This window comes from Desmodus rotundus, chromosome 12 (genome assembly GCF_022682495.2).
Source record: "Desmodus rotundus isolate HL8 chromosome 12, HLdesRot8A.1, whole genome shotgun sequence".
In the NCBI taxonomy this organism is placed as follows: Eukaryota; Metazoa; Chordata; class Mammalia; order Chiroptera; family Phyllostomidae; genus Desmodus; species Desmodus rotundus.
The window spans coordinates 44,833,007-44,860,579 of record NC_071398.1 but is presented as its reverse complement, the minus strand read 5'-3'; the positions used below and the strand labels follow the sequence as shown (position 1 = coordinate 44,860,579).

The following is a 27,573-nucleotide window of genomic DNA, read 5'->3' as shown; positions in this document are numbered from 1 at the left end:
CTGGGTTTTGGGTTCAATTTCCGGTTGGGGTGCATATGGGAGGCAACCAATCAATGTTTCTCTCTCTGTCTCTCAAATCAATAAACATCTCCTCGGGTGAGGATTAAAAAAATTAGTAATCTTTCTTAGTGTTCCTAGGAATTTTTAAGTTTATAATCATAAAATAATTTGTCTGTTACTTTCTGCAGGCTTAGGGATTATTTCCTTTTGCAATATCACATGTGTCAGAATAGCTCCTCCCCCAGTAATGTTAACCTGTACTAGTCAAAATAGATACCTCTGACCTCTGTACTTTCCTGGTTTTAGAGGTTAAGAATGTTCACTTCAGCATGGTCCATAATAGTAAAATAGTTAAGATCAGTCCAAAAATATCTATGACCCAGGGAATTTTGAAATAAACTATAGCTTTATAATATCACATAGGCATTCATAACGATGAGATATGAATGAACATGGAAATTTCTGCATTTCATCTGTAGGCGACAAAAGACATTTTCTGTTTCATTATGTTCTATGAGGACTATTTTTTGCAAAGAGGAAATCCCATTGTAAAGTTGTGTACAATGAAATAGTTGCTCACTCGAAAATAGTTACAGTAACATTTACAGGGACATTATACTTGCTCTCTTCTTCTTTTTCTTTGACTATTTTAACATAGGATGTACTTTTTCTTATATACAAGGACATAAAAATAGCAGTTTTTCATGAAAAATATGATTTCTTACCAGGAAAGGAAGGATAGTATTCAACACCTTCACATTTTAGTCTAAAATTTAAAAAGAAATTATAATAAAAGAGTTTTGATCGACTCACCTTCATTTGACATACCATCACCTGAAAGACATAATTTTAAACAAATATTTATTTCACTAGTTTTAGCCTTGGAAATAAAATTGAAAACTTTACCAAATTATATTCTAGAAACAATAATAATATTTTAAAGGTGGTGCATCCAGATTTCATTACTGCTTCTTTTTAATAGTATGATTGGGGGTGATTTCTAATTTTTCCTTTTGCCTCACCTGTATTTTCCAAATATTGTCATTGAACAAAAACAATGAAAATCATTTTAAAAACAAAAATAATTCAGCAGGTCAAAGTGAGTGATTTACTTTTTTCCACACTTTCCTGCAAAATTAATCACACTATAATAGGGAAGACTTTTTGTTTTTATCATTTCACCATTCTTTTGTTTCATTTTATTTTATTTCTTTTCAGTCTTATGTGAAAGGTACAAGTTGAAGAAAAGTTTATTGATGTGTCCTTGACCTTTACAATAAGATCGAATTAATTTCGCACCTGTTAAAGAAAGCCTTTGCCATTCAAGGCTCCACGGGTTTGCTGTGGGGGCTCCAGGAAACGGTATCTCGGCCCTGCGCATAGAAAGCGCTCAGCGTGTGGTCACGATCTTATTGCAAAGACAAAGATTTCTCTTCTTAAAGTGGCTCAGTTGGTAGGAGCGTCTTTTTCTTTCTTAGAGCACGTGAAACTGGGGTGACTCTTACCCTCCACAGCATCTCAGACTTGATGACAGAGGCAGCAGATGTGCCCAACCCCAGGCCAAGCTCCTCACCTCCGAAGTGTTGACCGGCCACGCAGAGAAGCCGGCAGAAGCAAAGCAGCAGGAGCCCGGAGCGCAGCCCCATGCTCCGCCTTCCAGCGACGGGGATGCCAGATCTTCCTCAGGGCTTTATAGCCACGGCCACGCCTCCTCCTGGTCCCCTCCTCCCTCCTCCTTCCACTTCTCCCCTTCCTCCTGCTCCTCCCCCCTTTCTCCATTGTCCCCGGGCTCCTTCTCCTCTACCTACTTTTGAAGGTTTGGTGTTTTGTTTTGTTTTTTAGAGATTTTATTTACTTAATTTATTTACTTATTTTAGAGAGATGGGAAGGGAGGGAGAAAGAGAGGGAGAGAAACTTCCATGTGCAAGAGGCAAGTTGCCTCTCTCACGCCCCCAACAGGGGACCTGGGCCCGAAACCCAGGCATGTGCCCTGACTGGGAATCAAACCAGTGACCTTTCGGTTTGGGCCCTCAATCCACAGAGCCACCCCAGCCACGGCAGCCTCTACCTACTTCTAATGTTCTTTCTTCTCTTCTCCTTCCTCCTCCTCCTGCTCTCTCTCCTATTCTACCTCCATCTTCTTCTCCCTGCCCCTCCTCCTTCCCTCTTTCTCCTCTTTATTCTTCGTTTTCACCTTTCCTCCCTCCCCGTCTCTGCCACAAAGCTAGACACCTACTTCGTGTAGGAAGAAACACAGAAAAAAAAAAACAACACCCTTAAGGTAACTGGCATGTAACATAGATGAAGATAAGAACAGTCCCAATGAGGAATTTCAGGTTGTTGCCAAGACAATGACCTTCAAGGGTCACAACGGCAGTCCTAGGTCTGTCTGTGTCTTAGACCTCCTCAGTGTCTGAACGCCGAGGCCGAAGTCCCCTGGAGAGGCTCCGGAGGAGGACGCAGCCTGACCCGGACCCGAGCGTGCAGACCTGGCCGCCCTCGGAGATTCTCCTCCCCAGCTGCAGGCGGGCTTGCGGTTCTCAGCGCTGAGTGAGGCAAGATTTCTGCTCACTGGCGTTTCCCAACTCGGCAGAGGAAGATAAATCGTGAAGTCTGAAACGCACTCTCCTGTGCTCCTAAGATTTTTAAATGTTGAAAGCATGTCTATCATTTTGTCTCTGTCATTTTTAAATGTCAGGCAAGAATTTCCTTTGGAAAAATGGCAAAGCGACTGATGTTACGACCACGCACACGTCAACAGCTGTCAAATCGGATGCTCTCCCCTGCAGGACTTCGGCCCTGGCCCAGCAGATTTTTCCTTTTGGCTAACCTACCTCTGGGAAACCCAAGACATTGGAGGAGTCGGTGCCTTCGCTGACTTCAAACATTTCTGTGGGCGTGTGCTGCTCCCTACAACTACGTGGGCAACTTTGTCCCTAAATCTTGCAACTACAGATGTGTCCAAACACAGGGCAACCGGCATTTGGGACTTCCTGGCAGCATCTCGGCGTCCATTCTTGCGACCCAGGCGAACTTCTGTGACCAGCAAGGGCTGTCTGCCCTACCCGCGCGGAAGCCAATTCTATGGCGCCGGCCTTTGGGAGAAGGCAAGTCTTTTATTTCAAAGTCCACCAGTCAGGAGACAGGAGGCAAGATGCCATCCAGCAAGTCTCCTCCTGGGCTCGTGTTGGGGTGCGTTGAAAGAGAGGAAAAGGGAGTCTGCTCGTTCTATAGAGTTCCATTATTGTAACAGAATGAGAGTTTACTGCGCAGGCGCCAGGGGATCAGGGCTTTTCTTGCAAAGGCGGGTTTGGGGGCGGGGTGTTAGTATGTGGTCCCCTGTGCTGTGTGTGGGTTTTGACTGGTGCCATAGGATAGACAATGCTAGGGTGAATGCTTTCTTTCTTTTTTAAATGATAAACGTCCATTCCTTTATTACAGTGAGTAGTGTTCTTTTGTTCTATTTTACTTGTCAGTTATAGTGGACATTCCATTTTACATCAGTTTCAGGTGTATAGCACAGTGGTCAGACATTTATATGATTTGCAAAGCGTTCTCCCCACAAATCTGGCACCCACCTAGCACTCCACATAGTTACTACACTACTGTTCACCGGATTCCCCGTGCTGTACTTCACATCCCCGTGACGATGTTGTAACTGCCAGTTTGTACTTCCTAATCCCTTCACCTTTTCCACCCAGCCCCCCGCCCCTCTCCCATCTGCCAACCATCAGCCTGCTTGCTGTATTTATATTTCCGATTGTTACTTTATGTAGCTCATTAGTTCCACACTTAAATGAAATCACACGGTGTTTGTCTTTCTCTGTCTGACTTATTTCCCTTAGCATAATACCCTCTAGGCATTCATTCACGCTGTCGCAAACGGTAACATTTCATTCTTTTTAACGGCCTAGTAATATTCCCTTACACATATGTACCACCTCTTCTTTATCCGGCCGTCTGTGGATGGGCATTTAAGTTGCTCCCTTAACTTGGCGATTGTAAATAATACTGCAGTGAACACAGGCGTGCAGAGCGTCTTTCAAATGAGTGTTCAGGGCGCGTTTTGACTGTCTGGCTGCACGATCTGTGGCCTTGTTCTGCCATCAGCGAGGATCTGGCAGAAATCCTTCCATCCTCAGAGTTTAGTGCTTCTGCGGCCTTTCCGTGCACAGACTACGCTGTGCCAGCCAGCCTTCCCCCGGTGACCCAGGCAGCCAGGGCACGCCCCGGTCAAGCATCTTCACTGTTCACAAAGCCTTCCACCATCAGAGCTGCTTCCCCTTCTTGTCTGAATATCTTTCACCCAAACGGGATAAGGCAGGTCTGGGATACATTCCACAACAGAACCGTTGGTCCTTGGCTCACGATCTTTTTGCTATTCTGGTCGATTCTTTATGAGCACAAAACCAGGGCCTGTTCCACTTGCAATCCCTAAATCACCATCTTTCTTCCACATCAGTCGCAATTGGAAGGCACGTCACCAATTCCCCGTTCTGCAAATGTGTCCTTAATCGGGTTCACTTTGTTATTAGGCAGAGGAGAGCCAAGAGTCCCTTAGAAAGCAAATGAAGCAGAAGAGAGTTAAATTTCTCATTCGCCCATCTTGCTGTTTATTTTTAACTTCTTTTATTCATGCTGTGCAGAAATGCTATTTCTGCACGCCTGCGTATCGACGAATGGGTTAAGGATGAGCATATCTAATCGGGTCACCAAACTTTTTGTACACACAGGGGAGTGTAATTCAGGGGAAAGGTTTTTGAATCCCATCCGCGCCCCCCTCCCCCCGCCGCCCCGGAACATCGTATCTCGGATTTATTTGCGCACATCTCAAAAACCTTCAGCTACTCAAACCTGTTGGCCATGCGGAGCAATCATTGACAAATTGTCTAGATTCTTAGCTTTCATAGGTTCACAAGAATGCTTTTCTCAAAATATTTTTGGTAAAGTCTGCTGTTTGGAGGTTTGATAAATGAGAAGAAAATGGATTAGCATATCCTACTTTTCTCTGCCATATTTTTCTTTCTTTTTTTTCATGCTCTTTGTATTCTTGAGGACATCTAGAAGAAAAGAGGGTCTCGCGTGATTAATGTGAAGAATGGCAAAATTATAGTTATGCTTTTAACTTATGCTCACAATACTGGAAGAATTCTAAAACAGGATTTTAAAAAAAAGAGAGAGAGATCCATGGCCTAAGTGTAATAAATAGGATCCCTAAAGATTCTGTGTAATAGCAGGAATCTGAAATTCCGCATAACTGCACAGGCACGGGTGTAGGTACAGGCAAACTCTTAATCTCCATTATTCTGCCTTGTTTATGATTTAAATCACACCCGTATTTCACCCTAAAGGGATGTAATGTTCTCCTGAAAGTTGACTGGTTAACTTTCACAATTTTCATACAAATTATTGATCCATTTCCTTATCCCATATAGCTGAGACTTCTCCATAACTCACTTTTTCATGCTGCTTTCACAATAGCGTTGACTACTGCTGCGTTTTGCACAAACTAGTTGGACATATCATGTTACTGACATAATTTCTACATATAAACTGTGTAAGATTTACCTGCCAATATATCTAAAATACAGACTCGTATTTAAAGGTGAATATTAACCTAATAAGATGAATTGAAGACATGCCTTGTTAGTATTACTGAGGTTATGCATATAAAAAAATGAAAACAGCTGCCCCTGGCAGGTGTGGCTCAGTGGATTGAATGCCAGCCTGAGATCCAAAGGGTCACAGGTTCGATTCCCAGTCAGGGCACATGTCTGGGTTGCAGGCCAGGTCCCTGGCAGGGGGTATGTGAGAGGCAACCACACATTCATGCTTCTCTCCGTGTCTCTCTCCCTTCCTCTATGTCTAAAAATAAATAAAATCTTTTTAAAAAAGATGGGAAAAGAGACAGGGGCAGAGAGGGAAAGACGGAGGGAAGAGACAGGGGCGGAGACAGGGGCAGAGAGGGTAAGACGGAGGGAAGACAAAAGACGGTACAAGAAAGGCAGAGAAAGAAGTAAAGCAGAGAGACACATAGAGGCTGAGAAAATGGGGGTGAAGAGGAGGCCACGTGAGAAAATTCAGCCTCAAAGCCTCTGGTTCTGAAACCACCCAAGCCTGTGAAATGGCAAGTGGCAGGGAAGGGACAGTAAAATGAGACCCCAAAGGCATTGCTGCAAGTGCCACTGACTCCACCAATTGGCTGTGTGGCTCCTGACAGGTCCCTGGCACCTCTGTGCCTCACTCCTCCTCTGTAAACCAGGGAGTCGTGTTTGGGCTCAGGGGCACAGGTGGGGAAATCTCTGTGCCCACCCTGAACGACACCGAGAGGGGGCCTAGGGACGTTTCATGAATTTTTTTCAGTATTTCAACATGAGGAAAAATCAGACGATGTGTTTCAGAGAACGAGTCTCGATTCTCCCACGCTTCCCTTCTCACTAAAAATTTCCCTGGGTCGTGGACGTTCGTCCTGCAGCTGAAACCTGTCTGTTCCTGGTTGCTGGCGAGGAGGGTGCGCTTTCCTCTCCACTTGCTCATCAGTATTCTCGCCTTGACTCCAGCCCCCGCAGGGGCCCATAGCGCACACTTGATGGAATGTCGTGGGCCTCGCGGAAGCGCCTGAGCGCACCTTGGGCCATCCTCGACCCCGGGGCCCTGCCATCCAGCCTGCGACGATTGTAACCACTCCCCCCAAACCCTCCTTGGGGCAGCTGCCTCCTCCGCCCACAGGCAGGCTGAGGCCCAAACAGTCGGGCGGATCCCCAGATAATCCAGAGATCGTGGGAGCAGAGCCTTAAAATGGGCCGTGGAGACAGGTAGGGTCAAGCAGGACTCCCTCAAAGGTACAGCTCAACCTAGAGACCTGGGAGGGGGTGGGGAGCAAGGCCTGGGCGCCCCCTCCCCTGCTCCCGCCCCCAGCCGGGAAGGAGGGTGTAAAGCGGCTGCTCCACCAGAGAGAATAGAAGGCAAGCCGTCTGTATCACTCACTGTAAATTTTATAGTAGCCACGGTTTTCAAAACGTAAGAAGAAACAGGTGCAATGTGTTTTAATAATGTATTCTGTTTTATCATGATGTCCCAGATATTATCATTTCAACATGTAATCAACACAAAAAATCATCGGATATTTACATTCTTTTTTCAGGCTTTATCTTATTTTTTTAATCCTCATCTGAGGATATGTGTATTGACGTTAGGGAGAGAGGAAGGGAGAGAGAGAGAGAGAGAGAGAGAGAGAGAGAGAAAACACATCAATGTGAGAGACAAACATCAATCCGTGTGCCCCCTGACCGCGGATCGAACCTGCAACCCTCTGGTGCGCTGGGCGGCGCTCCAACCAACTGAGCCCACCGGCCAGGGCTCCAGTAGGTATTTTACACTCATTTGACACATCTGACAATTAGAATTCACCGCATTTTAGGTGCTGGCTGCATGTTAGTGGCGGGGGGGTCAGACTTCGGGCAGCGCGGCTCAGAGGTCTGGGAAGGAAGGGCCAGAGGAGGCAGGAAGGCAGCCTGGGGCGGACGGGTCCCTTTCTCTGCTAAGACCCTTGAGGGAGTGGGAGGCTGCCTGTACCCTAAGTTTGGGGAAAGAGATGGAAGGAAAGAGAACTAGTCTGGGCAAATTGCCTATGGAGTTCTGTTTTGAAATGGAATCTTTTGGGGTGACAAGGGTTAATACAATGGTATAGGTTTCAGGGGCACAATTCTGCTTCTACAACACGTCATCTGTACACTGTACCATGTGTCCCAAGTCAAGTCTCCCTCCATCACCATTCACCCGCCCCCTCCCCCGCCCCTTTCCCTCTACCTCCTCCCATCCTCCTTCCCTCTGGCTGTTAAGTTCCTGGTGGTGGACTAATACTTTTGTGGTTCTCAGAGGCTTTGCACCAGCCCTCTAAGGCAGCGATTTTCAACCTTTTCCATCTCGAGGCACACATAAACTAATCACTAAAATCCTACAGCACACCGAAAAGTATATTTTCTGCCAGTCTCACAAAAAAAATAGGTTTAATTGTGATTTGTTCACACTGGACGGCGATTTTTGTATTGGCTGTTGTCATTTTTTTTAAGATTATAATTTTTTCAAAGATTATTTATTTATTTATTTTATGGCAGAGGGGAAGGGAGGGAGAAAGAGAGGGAGAGAAACATCCATGTGTGGTTGCCTCTCGCGTACCTCCCACCAGGGAACCTGGCCCACAACCCAGGTATGTGTGTGCCCTGACTGGGAATCGAACCGGCGACCCTGTAGTTCTCAGACTGGCACTCAATCCACTGAGCCACACCAGGCAGGGCAGCTCACAGCTTTTTTCAATATCACTTATCTATTAAATGGATCCTTGTGGACTTAAATTACTTTTTTAAAAGATCTTGAGGTGGGTTTTCTTCTCCCATATTTGACGACTGGGATGCTGCAGCCATGTCTGACCGTGGTTTGGCTCCCCAGCCGCAGCACCCCTCTCTCTGAGCCGCCACCAGCGAGGTGACAGTGGCAGGAGGCCAGCCCCAGGCACCCCACAGCCTGGGACAAAGGCTCCTCCGAGTGTCTGAATGTCCTCAATCCTAAACGGAATGTTCCAGACGTGGGTGTCTGGCTATGGAGCCTCACTTTGCAGTTCAATCTTTGTCTTGAACGCCTCCAGAATATTTTCTATTAACACCCGTGACCTGATCCAGGTGGACTCATTAGCGATGCAGAACGTCAGCCCATACCAACTCCTCGCGCTTGCACAGAACCCTTTATGGCACAAAGAAGCAAGCCATGCAGACATCCGGGGGTTGGGGGGTGAGATCCCAGGCGGAGAGAAGAGGAGGTGCAAAGGCCCTGGGGTTAGGGCAGCTTGGCTTGTACAAGGAACTGAAAAGGCGGTGTAGCTGGGGCAGATCAAGGGAGGAAAAGAGAGAACAGAGAGGCTGGGAGAGGAAGGCCATGGTGTGGACATGGGTTATATTATCATCAATTTGATGGAGAGTTTTGAATTAGTGAAGGCCACCTCTCCCCACTTTATCCCTCTGTAGTTGCCAGTTGAATTTAGAATGCGAAGGCTGCTCTGTGGGGTCTGGCCTACCCTCCTCTCCCCCCACCCTCAAGCACCTTTCACATCTGCCCCATCCTTCTCTTCCTCCAGTTCACACATCATTTCCCCAGAGGCACTTGCCCAACCTCCCAGTCAAAACTGACCTGGACACAGTTATTCTCAATTGCAGCCTCTGTTCGTAGCCTCCGGGACAGTGGTCACAACTAAGAGTCACATATCATATTTGTCCCTGGTTCATTCACTTCCTGCCTGTGTCCTTCACAGGAAGGCAGCCCAGTGAAGGGAGGGAGCAAGCCTGGTCCACATGTTGCTCTACACTCAGCATCTAGCCCCGAGTGCATAAAAACACGCTCCAAGAGAGATCCTATCAGCGCTCAGAGGACCGGACAGGGGAGAGGCTGGAGGCCAGGGATCCAGTGAGGGGAACAGAAAGCAGCAGAGGCAGAGATGGGAAGAGCTGGGCTTTGGTCGGTTAGAGGGAGACAGAGAGAAAGGAAGGGATTCACCAAGCAGAGTCAACTGGATTTGGTGACTGATAGGACGCAGGGAGGGGACAAGAAGAGCACAGCTTTGTTTCCGAGGTGATGAGAGAGCGGGGAACACATTGTCTTAGTTGTTTCAGGCTGCTGTAGCAGAATTCCGGTGGACCAGGTGGCTTATAAGCAACAGGGGTTTCTTTCTCGTGGTCCTGGAGGCTGGGAAGTCCGCGAACGTGGCGCTGGCAGCTTCGGTGTCTGGTGGTGTCCCGTGCTCATGGACGGCTGTCCTCTCACTGCACCCTCACATAGCGGATGCGCGAGGGGGCTCCCTGGGGTGTCTTTTCTAAGGGCACGAATCCCATGCAGGAGGGCTCCACCCTCGTGACCCAATCACCTCTCAAAGGCTCCACTTTTTAAAATTTTTAAAAAAATGTATTGATTTGAGAGAGAAACATTGATTTGTTGTTCCACTTATTTATGCATGCATTGGTTGAATCTTTCCGAGCCCTGACCAGGGATTGAACCCACAACCTTGGTGTATCAGGATAAGGCTCTAACCCACTGAGCTACCTGGCCAGGGGAAAGGCTCCACTTTTTTTTTTTTTTTTTAAGATTTTACTTATTTGTTTTCAGAGAGAGGGGAGGGGAGGGAGAAAGAGAGGGAGAGACACATCAATGTGAGAGAGAAACATTGACTGGTTGCCCTCGGTACGCACCCCAACCAGGGACTGAACCTGCAACCTAGGCATGTGCCTTCACCAGGAATCGAACCCGTGACTCTTCAGTTTGCGGGACGATCCCCAACCACCTGAACAACATCAGCCAGGGCAAGAATGTCATTCTTTGTTCCTCTCTGGCAGTAGAAAGAAAAACGGCATGTGTGACGTCAAACTTGGGGCTTAGTGGAAGAGTCCCAAGGGATCCACGGGAGCACAGTTTTTGTCTTCCTTCACTACAGAAAGAAGAGGCCAGCGGGGATGAACCAACGGTCCTTTCACCTGTTGCGATGGATGACCTTCCTCCTCTACCTCTGCGAGATGAGGGGAAGTGAGTATACCGGAAAATAATGGGGTGGATTTGGAAACTGGAAAGAGTGAATGGGCCAACGTAACGACTCCTGGATCCAAGATGGCTTAGTAGAAATCTGGGACAGACCTGGGGTTTGGACCCTTTTTGTCTGGGTCGCCTTCATCCAGGAATGCAATCCACCTGGAAGGAGGAACAATGGCATTGACCTCTTGCGGCTGTTGGAAGACTGAATAGAGTAATGGACACACGCATCTCCCGTGATGCTCAGCACATGGAAGGGGAATGCCGGTACTATGTTCATTAAAAGGGGGGCTCACAATTTCAGTGCACTGAACCCACAGACCCCAACTTGGGCTCCCTTTACACTCTTTTTTAAAAAATTGTGGTAAAATACACAGAACATAAAGTTTACCACTTTAATCATTTTTCAGGGTACTGCTCACTAGTGTTAGGTGCATTGACATTGTGGGGTAACCAACACCCAGGACTCATTTCATTTTGCAACACTAAACCTCTGCCCCATTAAACCACCTCTATTTGCCCCTCCCCACCCCAGACCCCGACCACCGCCACTTAACTTTCTGCCTCTATGAAGTCGACTACTCTAGGTACCTCATATAAATGGAGTCACGCAGTATTTGGCCTTTCGTGACCAGCTTACTCCACTGAGAATGATGTCCTCCAGGTTCACCTTTGTTGTAGCCTGTGTCAAATTTTTTTCTTTCTTTCTTCCTTCCTTCCTTTTCTCTCTCTCTCTCTCTTTCTTTCTTTCTTTCTTTCTTTCTTTCTTTCTTTCTTTCTTTCTTTCTTTCTTTCTTTCTTTCTTTCTTTTTCTTTCATAGAGGGGAAGGGAGGGAGAAAGAGAGGGAGAGAAACATCAATGTGTGGTTGCCTCTCGCACACCCCCTACTGAAGACCTGGCCCGCAACCCAGGCATGTGTCCTGACTGGGAATCAAACCAGCCACCCTTTGCTTAGTAGGCCGGCACTCAATCCACCGAGCCAAACCAGCCGGAGCTCCCTCTGCACATATTTATAACTCATTGATTTATTTTTTAAAACATATTTTATTGATTATGCTATTACAGTTGTCCTACTTTCCCCCTTTTATTCCCCTCCACCCTGCACACCCCCTCCCACCTGCATTCCCCCCCTTTAGTTCATGTCCATGGGTCATACATATAAGTACTTTGGCTTCTCCATTGCCTATACTATTTTTACTCTCCCCCTATCTATTTTCTACCTACCATTTATGTTACTTATTCTCTGTACCTTTCCCCACTCTCTCCCTCCCACTCCCCCACTGATAACCCTCCACGTGATCTCCATTTCTGTGATTCTGTTCCTGTTCTAGTTGTTTGCTTAATTTGTTTTTGTTTTTGTTTTTAGGTTCTGTTGTTAATAGTTGTGAGTTTGTTGTCATTTTACTGTTCATATTTTTTATCTTCTTTTTCTTAGATAAGTCCCTTTAACATTTCATATAATAAGGGCTTGGTGATGATAAACTCCTTTAACTTGATCTTATCTGGGAAGCACTTTATGTGGCCTTCCATTCTAAATGAAAGCTTTGCTGGATAGAGTCATCTTGGATGTAGGCCCTTGCCTTTCATGACTTGGAATACTTCTTTCCAGCCCCTTCTTGCCTGCAAGGTCTCTTTGGAGAAATCAGCTGACAGTCTTATGGGAACTCCTTTGTAGGTAACTGTTCTCTTGCTGCTTCTAAGATTCTCTCCTCTTTCATCTTGGGTAATGTAATTATGATGTGCCTTGGTGTGTTCCGCCTTGGGTTCAACTTCTTTGGGACTCTCTGAGCTTCCTGGACTTCCTGGAAGTCTATTTCCTTCACCAGAGTGGGGAAGTTCTCCTTCATTATTTGTTCAAATAAGTTTTCGATTTCTTGGTCTTCTACTTCCCCTTCTGGCACTCCTATGATTCAGATGTTGGAACATTTAAAGATGTCCTGGAGGTTCCTAAGCTTCTCCTCATTTTTTTGAATTCTTGTTTCTTCATTCTGTTCTAGTTGAATGTTTCTTTCTTCCTTCTGGTCCAAACCATTGATTTGAGTCCCGGTTTCCTTCCCTTCACTGTTGGTTCCCTGTACATTTTCCTTTTTTCACTTTTCATAGCCTTCATTTTTCCCTCTATTTTGTGAACACACTCAACCAATTCTGTGAGCATCCTGATTACCAGTGTTTTCAACTGTGCATCTGATAGGTTGGCTCTCTCTTCATCACTTAGTTGTATTTTTTCTGGAGCTTTGATGTGCTATTTCATTTGGGCCATTTTTTTGGTCTTGGTGACTGTTACATAATAAGGGGTGGAGCCTTAGGTGTCCACCAGGGCGGGGCAACCCAGGTTGCTGCATTGTGACTGTATGTGGGGGAGGGTCCGAGAGGGAACAGTGGTAATTGCTCCATCTCTGCCGGTTTTCAGTCACTTCCCCTGCTACCCTCAATCAAATTGGGCCCTTCTGGTGCTGATTCCTGGGTGGGTGGGTTTGTGAACATTCTAGGACCCTGTGGGTCTCTTCAGAAAACTCTCCTGTGAGGCTGGGAGTTTCTCCCCCTGCCGCCTCAACCCCCTAGGGGTTTTCAGTCCGGGGTTTGAGGCTTCATTTCCCTGCACTGGAGCCCTGGGTTGTGGGTCTGTCTCACTCCCCAGTTGTTCCTCCTGGTTCATCTGCCTGTGAATGTGGGATGGCCTGCTCTGCCAGATGCCACCTTGCTGTGTGTCCTCTCCACCTGGCTGCCCATCTCCGCCCCTCCTACCGGTCTGGATGAATGTTTCTCCTTTAACTCCTTGGTTGTCAGACTTCCATACAGTTCGATTTTCTGGCAGTTCTGGTTGTTTTTTGCTTTTAAATTTGTTGTTGTCCTTCTTTTGGTTCTACAAGGACCTACGCGTCCATCTTGGCCGGGAGTCCTAAACTCATTTATTCCATATGTATCTGTTGAGTGATTCCTAAGGGCCTGGCACATAACTAGGGTCCAGAAACATAGCAATAAATAAAACCCAAGCCTCACACTCAGAGAACTCACAGTGACTTGGAGTGACAGATATGCCAATAGGTAATTATATTCTTTTTCTTTTTTAATCCTCATGCTAGGATATGTTTTTATTGATTTTAGAGGGAGTAGAAGGGGGAGAGAGAGAAACATCGATGTGAGAGAGAAACATCAGTCGATTGCCTATTGTATGTGCTCCTACTGGGTGTATGGGATGATGCTCCAACCAGGTAAGCTACCTGGCCAGGGTGATAACTATAGTCTTTTAAGAATTGGTGAGTACACTTATGGAGATTGGTTCTGAGTACTGTAAGAGTGAAGAAGGGTGTTAAACCAGACTGGACCAAGCCTCAATGGGTGGGGGGCAGGGAGGGAAGCTAGGAAGAGAGGAAACTCACTCGGGGCAGGGCAAAGGGCAGGAGCAAAACCCCAAAGGCAGGAGAGTGGGGAGTAAGGTCAAGGAAATGTTAACCAGGGATTGAGAACCAAGAGGGCAGCAGGGCCCCGATTATGGAGGATTTTGACCCAGTTAAGAAGATGAGGCCATCTGCTGGATTACTTTGCAGATGGCTAATAGTGCCTATTACATGTTGATGTTTACGAACAAGTCCCAAGGATAACCTTCATTCTCGGCACAGGGGGCATCTGCCTGCCTGCCCTCCCCTCCCCCCCAGCATCCCGCAGACTCAGTGATGCCCATGGCTGAGGAACATCATCGGTGGTGGTGACGATGACAATGGTGATGACGATGACAGGGATAGTTTGCATTTGTTGAGCAGCCACGCTCCAGGTGCTCTGCCGGGCACTTTCCAAATCGTAACTGGTTTAATCCTGGTAGCGCCAAGACCAAACAGGTCCGAGATCTAGAGGAGACCCAGAGGCGGAAAGGGCAGCATTACTTAAGGAACCCTAGAGTATCCCCCATTGGCGAGGCACAAAGATGGAGCTCCGCCTCTCCCACTCACTCCCCAAACCTCCCATATCCCCGTCATGGTCTTTGCCAGGTTGTCAGGGTAAGAATCTGATCCAGGACAAGAGGGGACTCCTAGGCTGAAGACAGAGGCTGTGCCCTGCCCACCTGTATGAGTGAGGGGCCAGCTGTTGTAACAAGCAGCTCACGGCAGTCAGTGGCTGGACCAAATGGAGTTCGGGTTGGACTCAGTGAACACTCAGTGTGGGTGTGTGGTGGGACGCCTCTTTTCTTGTGATTCGGAGACACGGGATCCTTCTGTACTGTGGCCCCACCATCCCCGAGGGCCGCAGCATTCTCGGCAGCGTCCTCTTTATTAGAATGTTTCAGCCTTGGCATCTGGGGCTGGTGACTGTGTTCTGGAGGGCTGTCCCATGCCTGGGAAGATGTTTAGCAACATCCCTGTCTCAGTAGATACCAGCAGCCCAGCTGCCATCCCTCCCTCCCAGCTATCACAGGCCAAAGTGTCCCCAAACCTTGTCTGGTGGCCCCTGGGGAGGAGCACGACCGCCCTTTCTTCTCCATCGGAGCCAGCTGGCAGACAGAGGAAGATGGGAGCGTGGAGCACGGCTTGGAGTGTTTATTTCTTACCATTTCTGCCCATATTCTATGAGTTATAATTTAGTCACGTGGTCCCACGGAACCATGAAGAAGCTGAAGAGTAGATCCGAGCTATGAGCCCAGAAAGAAAAGGACGCTGGGTTGATAAGCACATGGAAGCGTTGCCTCGCCATCTTTGTAACGTGAGCAAACACCTGGGCACACACAGGCACACGGACAGATGTGTGCACACCCACATACGCAACCTATCACAGCGTCTTACTCATGGTAACTCGTCCTTATATGGGGAGAGAAAGGGGGAGATGCCTAAACAAAGGCCAGCGGGAAGCCGTGATCCTGGACCAGTGGACGAAAAGTCCAAGTTCTCATCCTAGTTCTGGTTAAAAAAAAAAAAAGAAGGCGATGGTCTTGACCAGTGTGGCGCAGTTGGTTGGGCGCCGTTCCCACAGGGCAAAAGGCCATGGGTTCAATTTCCAGTCAGGACACATGCTTGGGTTGTGGGTTCGGTCCCCAGTGTGAGAGGCAACCAATCGATGTTTCTCTCCCTCTTTCTCCCTCCCTTTCCCTTTCTCTAAAAGTAAATAAATAGGCGTTAACTTTAAATGATTCTTTATCTCATGGGGGTCTTCATTTCCTTCTCCATGAAATCAAGACTTTGGGCTAGAACAGCATTTTTTTTTTAATTTTACTTTTTAATTACAGTTGACACTCAGTTTTATTTTATATTAGTTCCAGGTGTACAGCATGGTGGTTAGACAGTTAGAGAATTTATGATCCCTCCGATAATTCAAGTACCCGCCTGGCCCCATACATAATTATTACAGTATTACTGACCACGTCCCTGTGCCGAATTCTACATCCCCGTGACTATTTGTAATGCCAGCTTGTACTTCTGACTCCCTTCGCCTTTTTCACCCCGATACCCTATCCCCCACCCATCTGGCAACAACCAGTTTTAGACAAGCACTTCTCAAGATGCGTTTCAGGGACCATTAGTCTCTAGTGCTATTGGGTAGAAAAAGAAAGAGAGGGAAGGAGAAAGGAAGGAAGGAAGGAAGGAAGGAAGGGAAAAGGGAGGGAGGGAGGGAAAGAAAGAGAGAGAGTAGAAGGGGGCGGGAGAGAGAGGGGGGGGGGAGAGAGAGAGAAGGAGCAAGCCCTGGCTGGTGTGGCTCAGTGAATTGAGTGCCGGTCTGTGAACCAAAAGATGGCCTGTTGGATTCCTGGTCAGGGCACATGCCTGGGTTGTGGGCCAGATCCCCAGTAGGGGGCGTGCGAGAAGCAACTGATGGATGTATCTCTTGCACACTGATGTTTCTCTCCCTTTCTTTCTCCCTCCCCCTGCCTCTCTAAAAAGTAAATAAATAAGACCTTAAAAAATAAATAAATAAATAAATAAAAGACAACCCAGTATACTCTGTGCCTCCCTTGCAAACCCACTACCCATTTGCATATTGACCCTTCCCATGAGCCCTTCAGGAAAGAAACCTGCTTATTTCCCACGGTGTTTCCCAAACTTATTTTATTCCGTCAGTTACTTTGTAAGCACCTACTGTGAGCAAGTGACTGTTTTAGGTTCTGAGGATACATTGTGTAAAAGACAAAGTTCCCATCTTCCTACAGAAACATAGAAAGGTCAAAGGTTGTGCTCCCCAAATATTTGCCACCTCTGCACACCGCCAGCACCCTTACTTACTCAACACTTGTGTTAAAGGCGCTCACTCTCTTTTTTAAATTTAGTGTTTTATTTTTCAATTCCAGTTGATATTCAACATTATTTTATATTAGTTCCAGGTGTACAGCATGGTGATGAGACAGCTCTGCAATTTGCAAAATGATCCCCCCAATAATGTTAGTGCCCGCCCCTGTAAATGAGCTCATTTTCTTCACTTTAATACATTTATTCTAAAAGAAGAGTTAACCTCAGCCCTGTAATTCACTAGTGCTTGCCATAAATAGGAAGTGCAAATAAAAACAAATACTACAGCCCTGGCTGGTGTAGCTCAGTGGATTAAGCACAGGCTTGAAAAGCAAAGGGTTGCCAGTTCAATTCCCAGTCAGGGCACATGCCTGGGTTGGGGGCTGGGTCCCCAGTAGGGGGTGTGTTCAAGGCAACCACACATTGGTGTTTCCCTCATTCTCCCTCCCTTCACCTCTCTCTCAAAATAAGTAAGTAAAACCTTTTAAAAAACCCAAAATCCTGTGACCAAACTCTACTAGATACTTTTGTCCAAGCCCTGCCCTCCTTTTTGTTAAAAGGGGAGATTAATAAGTATCCAAGGTGTGATGTAGAAAGACCAGCATTACATGGGAGCTTTCTCTTTTGTAGAATCAGAAGGACTGGAAAAGGAAATTGCTTTTCAGTCTGTGTTTCAAAATGATTTAACGTGTGACCTTGTGACCCACCAAATGTATGCCATGCGGCATCGGTGGGGCCCACTCTGAGAAACAGCCTAGCTCGGCTGCCTTCGCTGTTTATGAAGCGCTTCCCTGATACTCTGGCTGCGAACGGGAACCGGGCACGCCCTCATCCGTCTGTAGGAAGCTGGCTGCCAGGACCGCAGGGGCAGCCTTCGGACGACTGCAAGAGCCAAGCCCAGACTCAGCCTTGGCTCCCGCATGGTGACGGGCGCCCTCCTGTTTTGTCCTTCTCTTCTTCAGATGACTAGGCCATGTGCGTCTTTCCCTTCACCTACAAGGGGTCTGTCTACTTCTCTTGCACCAGAAGCAGGAGCTTCTCGCCGTGGTGTGCAACCAGAGCCGTGTACGACGGGCAGTGGAAGTCGTGCTTGGTGGAAGGTGAGTGGAGCCCGCTGTCCCGCTGGCGGGTTTCTGGAAATGAGGGATTTCGAAGGAGACTGTGTGAATGCGCGTAACGGGGTCACGTTTTCGTGGAGAAATTAAAATAACGCATGCGTGCCTAGGAAATGCTCTGGGAAGCCAAACACTGAATGTTAGCAATGGGTACTAATGTTCACAAGACAGTGTATAAAACACTGTCCCCCACCGGTGTGGCTCAGTTAGTTGGAATGTCGTCTCCTACATCAGACAGTTGCGGGTTCGATCCCCAGTCGGGGCGCGTATGGGAGCCAACCAATCGATGTTTCTCTCTCACATCTGATGTTTCTCTTTCTCTCGCTCCTTTCCCCTCTCTGTAAAAGCAATGAGAAAAATGTCCTTGGGTGAGGATTTCTAAAAAACCGTGCTTTCTAAATGGAGGGATGATAAACCCAGTCACCAGAGAGAACCATAGTATTCTCTGTCTCTTTCTTAATTTTCTAAATTAATACGGAAAAGATGAAACAAACTGCCCAAGAAAAGGGAAAGGAGAGGTTCAGTTCACTTTTTCTCGGAGACCAAGACATGTCCGACGGTTACGTGAGTTCTCTTTTTTGTGCACAGGACAAAAGATATTTAGTTTGTTTTAACCGATATCCTATTGTTGGACATTTCAATTGTTCTCCTAGGGCCCAGCTTTTGAATATTTATGATTTACTTCCTCTGGTATCACTGTCCTTGACTTTTGGATCACATACCCCTGTTTTATAATAAATATAACACCCCTTTTACCAGCTTGACATGGATTTTATAAATAACATTACCTATCTATACTCATCGTTTCAGAATAAAATCACATAATTACTCAACTGTAATATAAGACAAATAAAATGAAAGCAATTGATCCTAAAGGAATAAGCGTGCATGACTATAACTAACCTGAAAGACATTAAAAGACATTAAAAGCCAGAGACTTGAGCCTCCAAGCAGAATCTCTTTGATCACAAGAGCTAAAAACGACTACATTAGAAAAGCCCTCATACGTGGAAAAACCAAATCCTAACCCGGAAGCAACACCACCGCTCCAGACTCGAAGACTTCCACTCCAGTTCCAACATGCAAATCTGGATCCCCTGGTTGAAACTGAATTACAAAACTAGAAATAGGCATTTGCTTTTAATTCTGGGGCGAACGAAGGTCCCCAAACATTCTTAAGACACATGAAAGGGGGCAAAACTCTGCCCAAAGTGGACATGTAGACGCACCCAGGGACTAGAGAGACTTATTTCCACTATAACACCATGGCGAGCAAATTAAGGAAGCCAACCACCTGCCTTTGATTAAGTCCCCCTCAGCCCAGCCACCCGGGGCTCCTGTGTGGATAAAGGCTGGCCTTTGCATCTTCTTTCTCAGCTCTGGTTTCTGAGCCAGCAAGGCTCTTTGGACTGTAACGGACAGCTTTCTCACCACCTCTTAACAGCTTTCACATCTCAGCTGTGCGCCCCAAAGGCGGGGAAGCGGTGGTCCCCGGGCATTCCCAAGCACTGCCTCGTGAGTGCTGCGCGGCGCTGTCTTGCCCATTGGCAGGCTTCCTCAGTGAGGACGAGATGCTCCCACTGCACAGACCAGAGACGCGGGCATCATCCCTGATTCTTCTTTTCCTCCAACCCCACGTCTAATCCGCCAACTAGCCTGTTAGCTCTGCCTTCAAAACAGATGCCGACAACAGCTTCTTCCCATCTCTCCAGTTTCCTAGCCTGTTAGCTCTGCCTTCAAAACAGATGCCGACACCAGCTTCTTCCCATCTCTCCAGTTTCCACCCTTCTCCAAACCACCATCAGCTCTTTGCTTGAAAAATTATTTGCTAACTGATTGCTCCAAATTCCACTCACCTTCCTCTAATCTAGCCCCATCAGCCAAAGACACCTTTTTTAGAATGCTCACGCCCCTCCATGCCTCCATCACACTTAGGAGAATGTCCTTACCCCCAATAGCCAAAGCGATCTTGAGGAAAAAAAAAAAAGCTGGAGGCTTCACACTTCCTGATTTCAAACTATGTTACAAAGCTACAGGAATCAAAACAGGATTGTACTGGCATAAAAACAGACACATAGATCAATGGGCCAGGATAGAGAGCCCAGAAATAAATTTATGCACATATGGTCAATTAATTTATGACAAAGGAGCCAAGAAGATAAAATGGGGAAAGGATAGGCTCCTCAATAATTGGTGTTGGGAAAATGGGACAGCTGCACGTAAAAATAAAAATTAAAAAAAAGAAGAAAAGAAAAGGAAAGTAAGAAACTCGACCCCATATCTTACACCATACACACAAACGAATTCAAAATCATTAAAAACTTGAATGTAAGACCTGAAATCATAAAACTCCCAGAAGAAGACATAGGCGGTAAGCTCCTAGACGCTGGTCTTGGAAATGATGTTTTGGATTTGACACCAAAAGCCAAGGCAACAAAAACAAGGGGGGTTTCATAAACTCGAAAGCTTCCCTAGAGCCAAGGAAACCATCACCAAAATGAAAAGACAACGTATGGAATGGAAGAAAATATTTGCAAATCACATATCTGAAAAGGGGTTATTATTCCAACTATATAAAAAACACATACAACTCAATTAGGGAAAAAGACAGAAAGAAACCCTCCCACCTTGGTTTGCTTTGCATGACCTTGTCCTTCTCCATCCTCATCTCCTACCCCTCAAATCCTTATCTGCTGAGCTCCAGCTGCAGCTGTTGTCATGCTTCTGGAACATTCTGAACTCCTTCCCATCTGTGAACTCCTTGCACTGTTATTCCCTCCACCTGCAAGTCACTCCCCCAGATTTTTGCATGGCTGGGTCTCTTCTCAAATGTCACCTGTTCCTTCCCTCACCCCTGCACCTATGACAGCCCCTCCGTCATTCCCAGATGAGCCAGAAACCCTCACTGTGCGGGAGCAAATCCACCCACGATAAACGTCATGTCAGAAACTCCCTTTGTTGGAGTGCCTCTGTGGCGGGAAGTTCAGTCTGTTTCATGGAAGCTGCAGTAAGGCACCAGCGCCCACGTGGTAACTTCCTATATCTGACTTCACTGACATTTGACGTTGTTCTGCAGTCTCAGATTTTTTCTTATATCAACATCTTGACTTCATCTGTTGATCATAAACCACTAAAAAGCTCTGGTCTCGACTTTATTCCCACTGATCTTTTGGTGATTGTGACAGATTAGTTTTATAAGACACTAGGTTTGTTCAAAGGGGACGCCATGGGTTGAGATTGGGAACTCTATTGGGGAAGGTTTTGGGGTTTCTTTTTTTTCCAGTCCTCACCCCAAGACACCTTTTCACCACCTCTGGAGAGAGAGGAAGGGGGAGGGAAGAAAGAGAGAGAGAGAAAGAAAAACATCGATGACAGAGAGAAGCATCGATTAGTTGCCTCCTGGTCACCCAGGCAGGGATCAAACCCTCAACCCTTCGGTTTCGAGACAACACACTAGCCAACTGAGCCACAGTGGCCAGGGCTGATTGGAGAAGCTTTGAAAGCACATGGAGTAGGCTTTCTTTACCAAATGCGTGATGAAACGAATGGATCAAACGCATGTATAAAACCTGATGTGTGGTCCTGTGCTTTGGTGTTTGTTGATTGATGGATTGATTGGTGATTGATTGACTGTCCTGTGAACGACCAGACAGTGAAAGCACTTGTGGGCTGCTTCCCATACAGATTACCCACGATGCGTCTTCCCCTTCATCTACCGAGGAAAGTCCTATCACAGCTGCATCACGGAGGGCAGCTTCTTTGGGAAGCTGTGGTGCTCAGTCACCTCCAGCTTTGATGAGAAGCATCAGTGGAAATACTGTGAAGTCAACGGTAAGGGCCAGGATGGGGCACGTGGTGGACAGGTGGGTGGCAAGCGGTGAACCTCATAGGGGCGTGGTGGCAAGGTGGGGAGCAAAGCACTAGGAGAGATACTTCCAAGGACCAGGGGTCTTCTCAGAGAGCAGGCAGTGACAGCCACAGGGCACAGGAATGTCCTGAGGCCACGTTCTCCCGAGTCCCAACAAGCCAGCTGCCCCGACAACCAAACCCATGGGCGGTAGTCCTGATATTGGTTTTCAAGTATTTCTGTTTCTAGATTGACAATCTAGTCCTCGGACAGTGCCAAACCTTACCTACATTTCAGCGCAGTTTAACATCTCATCTCCATTCTACGCCTCCTCTTCACTTAATAATGACCTCCATTCGTTCTAGCACCCCCTCCGTATTAGACTGTGGTCCGGGAGCTCTTTACACACGATCCCACTGCATCTTTCCAGGGAAGCTCTGTTATGAGATGCTGTTTTCCCCCTAAGTCAATACACAGCCCCAGTAAAATTAAGTCCTGCCCAAGGTCACACTCCTAGGTGAAGTCAGAGTTAGAATTTGAATTCAAGTCCCTAAGGATCCAAGGCCCACGTTTGCTCACCACGTTCCCTCCATAGAAGCGAAAATGCATGCGAGGTACTCAACTCACGAGCACACTTATTCCTGTGTAAAATGCCAGTTGTGTTCTTCCCTTAGCACACAACACAACCTAATTTTATCCTAGCCCTAGTCACCCACCACTCGTGTCCTTGACGCTAAACCAGCCTTATCCTTAAATCTCACCATAACTCTGTCTTACCTCTGAACTCAATTTTCATCCAAGTCCATTTCCATTCTTAACTCTAAATTCTATCCACACGCTCATCATTTTAGGTATTTTGAAATCCTAAACCAACCAAATGGATTAAGATATCAATTTTATGATAATATCATAACACTGTGTACAGTTCTAAATCCACCTCAAATCTTATTGCAAGTCAACTTGCCCTGGCTGGTGTGGCTCATTGGATTGAGCACTGGCCTGCAAATCAAAGGGTCGTCAGTTTGATTCTCAGTCAGGGTACAGGCCTGCGTTGCGGGCCAGGTCCCCAGTAGGCAGGTGGATAGGCAAGGTGGAACACTCCTACTTCTTCGTCATGTGGTATGTTCGAAACACCGCGACAGGCCTTTTATGAAAATGAACTCTAATCGTTACAAAAACCTTTGAAGTCAGCCTTAGTGTCCTGATTTTGCAGGGAACAAGCTGACTAAGAGAAGAAATGGCTTTCCCAAGGCTGAGGAAGAAGCCAGAGCTAAAATGTACCTTCCCTTCCAGGACCTATTCTTGAGCATCTGTCTGGTGCTTTAGGCAAATCCTAATGTCTCCCCCCATCTAATTTGGGTCTGAGGAGCTTGCATCACATGAAGGATAAACAGAAGTTTAGATATTAAAGGTAGAGTCAACTTATGATAATATATTTTAAAAGATTTTATTTATTTATTTTTAGACAGAGTGGACGGGAGGGAGAAAGAGAGGGAGAGAAACATCTATGTGTGGTTGCCTCCTGCACGCCCCCCACAGGGGACCTGGCCCGAAACCCAGGCGTGTGCCCTGACTGGGAACCAAACCTGCAAGCCTTTGCTTTCGCAGGCCCACGCTCAATCCACTGAGCTATACCAGCCAGGGCCAGAAATCTTGCTCTTAATCACTAGGCGGTTCTGCCTTTAAACCCCAGTCCCCTTAGTCTAATTCAGGCTTTTCCTGGAACCCCACTGAAGCAGCCTGCTAACTAGGCAATGTGGGGTTTATCACACACCAGAGTTAGGGAGGGTGACAATTCACGGGGTCTTAATAGCACCTGAAAGAGAGGTCGGGATGTCAATGAGGTTTGGGGGTCTTTCGATGTGGGGATGTGATGAAAATTGGGTGTGGGTAATAATACAATAGTTTAGAGTCGGTGGTCTTGACATGGTGAAGTTTCTGAGAAGGATTCAAAGTGTCTTGAAGAATAAATAGTCTTTAAAAAAAAATTTTAATCCTCACCCAAGAACATGTTTCTATTGATTTTATAGAGGGAGGAATGGAGAGAGAGACAGAGAGAGAGAGAGAGAGAGAGAGAGAGAAACATTGATCTGAGAGAGAAACATCAATTATTTGCCTTCTGTATATACCCTGACTGGGGATCAAACCTGCAACCCCTTGGGGCACGGGGCAATGCTCCAACCAACTGAGCCACCTGGTCAGGGCTAAAACTTTTTTTTAAAAGATTTCATTTATTTATTTTAGAGAGTGGAAGGGAGGGAGACAGAGAGGGAGAGAAACATCAATGTGTGGTTGCCTCTTGCATGCCCTGGACGGGGGACCTGGCCTGCAACCCAGGCATGTGCCCTGACTAGGAATCGAACCAGCGACCCTTTGATTCGCAGGCCGGCACTCAATCCACTGAGCCACATCAGCCAGGGCCATTTTTTAAATATATTTTTCAATTACACTTGAAGAGTAAGTCGCCTTTTGATGCAATTTATTGAAAAGTTGAAAGGTCCGATGTTTATGTAAATGGCTTTTTTTTTTTTTTGAAAGTTCCTAAGATGAACCATAAAGTTATTTGCAGCTTTTCTCTTCGCGGGCAAGAATTCCCTAGAAGAGTAGAGCGGTGTTGAGGAAGCCCAGGGGAACAGTAAAGCCTTGTTACTTAGTAAACTGAGTGCGCGTCAATAGCTGGGGTTCTCGCTCACCTGTAAAGCGGGGATAATAACATCACAGGAGGGTGTTCGCCAGTGTTCAGTGTTACACTTCCTCTCGCGGGACAAAGCGTGGCCCATCGCTGGCGCGTGATGAACGGGAGCCCTCGGCACCGCCTCTTCGTGCCCGCTCACCTTTGCGCGGTCATTTTCAGAGTGGGGGGGGGGGACTCCGTCAGCAAGCCGTGCATCTTCCCCTCCACCTACAGAAATAGCGTGATCTCTGAGTGCCTCGAGGACGAAAACAACAAGCTCTGGTGCCCAACCACGGAGAACATGGACAAGGACGGGAAGTGGAGTCTCTGCGCCGACACCCGTAATCGGGGGGCGGGGACTGAGCGGGTGTGGGCAGACCCCTTCGTTAATTCACTCATCAAACGCCCACTGTGTGGGGCTCTGGGGACACTGTGTGGAATAAGGCAGAGTCCTGCCCTCCGTGGTTTGATGAACAGGTAGCATAAACGATACTATTTCTAAGGTTTAAAAAAAATTTTTTTCTAGCCCTGGCTGGTGTGGCTCAGTGGATTGAGCACCGGCTTGTGAACCAAAGGGTCTGCGGCTCCATTCCCAATCAGGGCACGTGTCTGGGTTGCAGGCCAGGTCCCCAGTAGGGGGTGCCCAAGAGGCAACCAAACATTAATATTTCTCTCCCTCTCTTTCCCCTCCCTTCCTCTCTCTCTATCTAAAAATAAATAAATAAAATTTGAAAAAATCTATTCCTAAGAAAACTAAGAAAACTAGAAGAGTAAGAAAGCCAGCTCTTAGGATGTTAGGAGATACACTTCTAGCCAGTGAAGAAAAGAACGCTGAGCAGAAGCAAGGTTGCTATGTTAGATACAACGTCCATTAATATCTAAAGGGCTACCAAACCTTTGGGGCTGTCTCGTCCACCAGACAGGAATTATCGGCATCACTATTGAACAAAAATCATGCACAGGGTATTAATCTTCTACAAGTTACAGCGTTGGGGCCTCCAATCACCAATCACAGCAGACAGGGGGTCAGACAAAGTCCTGCTTCCTAGAGCAGGCGTCTGCAAACTCCACCCGCCGATGGGCCAGATCCTGACCAACGCTCGTTTTTGTTCAGTCCGAAATCTGAGAATAGTTTTTCCATTTTTTAATATGGTTGGATAAAACAAGAGGAATCCTGTTTCGTGACGGGTGAGAGTGTCATGAAATTTGAAGTTCAAGGTCCATCGATAGAGGATTTTATTAGAACACAGCCACGCCCATTTACTTCGGGGCGGTTGATGGCGAGTGAAAAATCGAGGCAGACACTGCGTGATGGGCAAAGCTGAAAATGCCGGCCGCCGGGCCCTTTCCACAAAGCTTGTTGACGCTGCGCCAGAGAATCGGGTGACTCACAGGGCTTGACCTTGTCAGCAGACAAGGGTCTAGAGTGACATGAAAAGGTCATGTGCCAAACTTTTGGCCCTATTTCAAGTTCTTAATTAAAAAAAAAAAAATCCCCACCCGAGGATATGTGGTATGTGTACTGATTTTAGAGAGAAAGTGAGAAAGAGACAGACAGACAGACAGAGACAGAGAGACATCAATTGGTGCCTCCTCTCTGTGCCCGAGCGGGGATCAAGCCCACGACCTTGTTGGTGTACAAGACGGTGCTCCAGCCTGCAAATCGACCCGGCCAGGGCAGCCCTTTTCAAGAAACATTTTTCTTACCAGCCTATAATTTGTGCCTAAAGGAAGCTCACCCATTATTAACATGTGCATTTTCTCTGGGAGGCACAGCACCATCCCTTGCACCCGGGAACGCTGGCCAGCACTCCGACTTGGGGCCATTTAAAACAGTGAAATCTGCCCCCCCTTCCCCCCTACCAAAAGCACAAAAATGCAAAAAGGGAAGGACCACGTGGGCCACAACCAGGAGGAACCTGTTCACAATTCGAGGGGGAGACCAGAGGGCAGAGGGCTGCCTCCGGGCTTCAGGGAGGAGCGTGGGTGTGGGGGGCTCAAATTGCCCGCCGCTCTGCTGTCCACAAACGACCTACCATGAGGATCGATTTGGGGGGCCCAAGTAAACTTTATCGGGGAGGCAAATCCACAATTGGAGATCTGTGAATAAAGAGGACCCACCTGAATTTATCCTCTGAGTGCCTCCACTCTGCTGCTCCCCAGTTCTTCCCCCCAACACCCCCAGAACCCCTTGCGTTTTTCACTCTGCCCTTGGTCCCCAATACCATCCCCCACCCTTCCCCAAGTTCGGAACCCAAATAACTTTTGGAAGGAAGAGAATTCCTCTGACATTTAGGTTCAGGTCAGCATTCCCCACCTCCAACGGGAGTACTGGGGCGGTGCCAGGACACCCGACCACGTTCCCAAAGCTTTGCCCTAGCACAAAGGCCTGGGATAACCACCCTCTCTCCTCTGCTTCTTCCAAGGAATTTCCTCCTTGGTTTCCGGCTCTCCCTGCCACTTCCCATTCAACTATAAAAACAAGAATTATTTTAACTGCACTAGCAAAGGATCCAAGGAGAACCTTTCCTGGTGTGCAACCTCTTACAACTATGAGGAGGACGGCACCTGGGTGTACTGCTGATGCAGAGGTAAGACAGGTGTTCTGCCTGGGTGCCTCCTGCACGCCAGGGCTGGAGCAGGCACCGGCTGGGAGGGCGTGGCTGATGGGAAAGGGAGGCGAGGGAGCACAGCTGGGGCGTTGCTGGGGCGAAGGCCGGGTCTGTTCCTTCCAGCAGGGCTGCTGTTCCCAGCAAGGTGAACTCTGTTTCTCAGAGATAGAGGGTGTTGTGTGGGGGAGGGGGGGCGGTGGAGGAGGAGATTGGGACAACTTCCCAGATTGGAAGTCTGGAAGAAATTGGGAGAGCAGGGGTAGGAGCTCGGAAAATCTTTTCAGACCCAGAAGGGTGTCCTTCCAAGTTTTAAGTCTGAGAGCTTTGAGCTTGGAGTGTGAGATGGGAAGACCACTTTGAAGGGTGATAATGGGAACTTCTCTGGTCCCCAGAGGCCACGGCACCATGCGGTTGGCCCATTATGCCCATGACTGAGCAGCTCACAGAGGAAAAGGTGGGGTTCCCTTGTCCTCATTGTCATTGGGGCCCCACCCAACTTCAGCACATTAAGTTAGCTATCTCCACAGGACCAACTCTGTCCTTCCT

The 27,573-nt window shown here is 47.3% G+C and overlaps 1 protein-coding gene across 1 annotated transcript; it reads left to right on the top strand.

Moving 5' to 3' along the window:
- Positions 1–10,496: 10,496 nt before the first annotated feature.
- Positions 10,497–26,999, top strand: LOC128779744 (epididymal sperm-binding protein 1-like). Its single transcript, XM_053915860.1, has 7 exons — positions 10,497–10,566; positions 11,105–11,156; positions 14,391–14,466; positions 17,750–17,879; positions 21,579–21,725; positions 24,598–24,756; positions 26,842–26,999. Exons 1-7 carry the CDS (start codon positions 10,497–10,499, stop codon positions 26,997–26,999), a joined length of 792 nt encoding a protein of 263 aa, XP_053771835.1.
- Positions 27,000–27,573: the final 574 nt, after the last annotated feature.

What these genes read in the sequence shown, in the direction of transcription:
- LOC128779744 (XM_053915860.1), top strand. Translation starts at nt 10,497, where the DNA reads ATGAACCAACGGTCCTTTCACCTGTTGCGATGGATGACCTTCCTCCTC. An exon ending in ATTACTTAAGGAACCCTAGA is followed by an intron (nt 14,467 to 17,749) that starts GTATCCCCCATT and finishes TCAGATGACTAG; the next exon opens with GCCATGTGCGTCTTTCCCTT. An exon ending in GAAGTCGTGCTTGGTGGAAG is followed by an intron (nt 17,880 to 21,578) that starts GTGAGTGGAGCC and finishes CTTCCCATACAG; the next exon opens with ATTACCCACGATGCGTCTTC.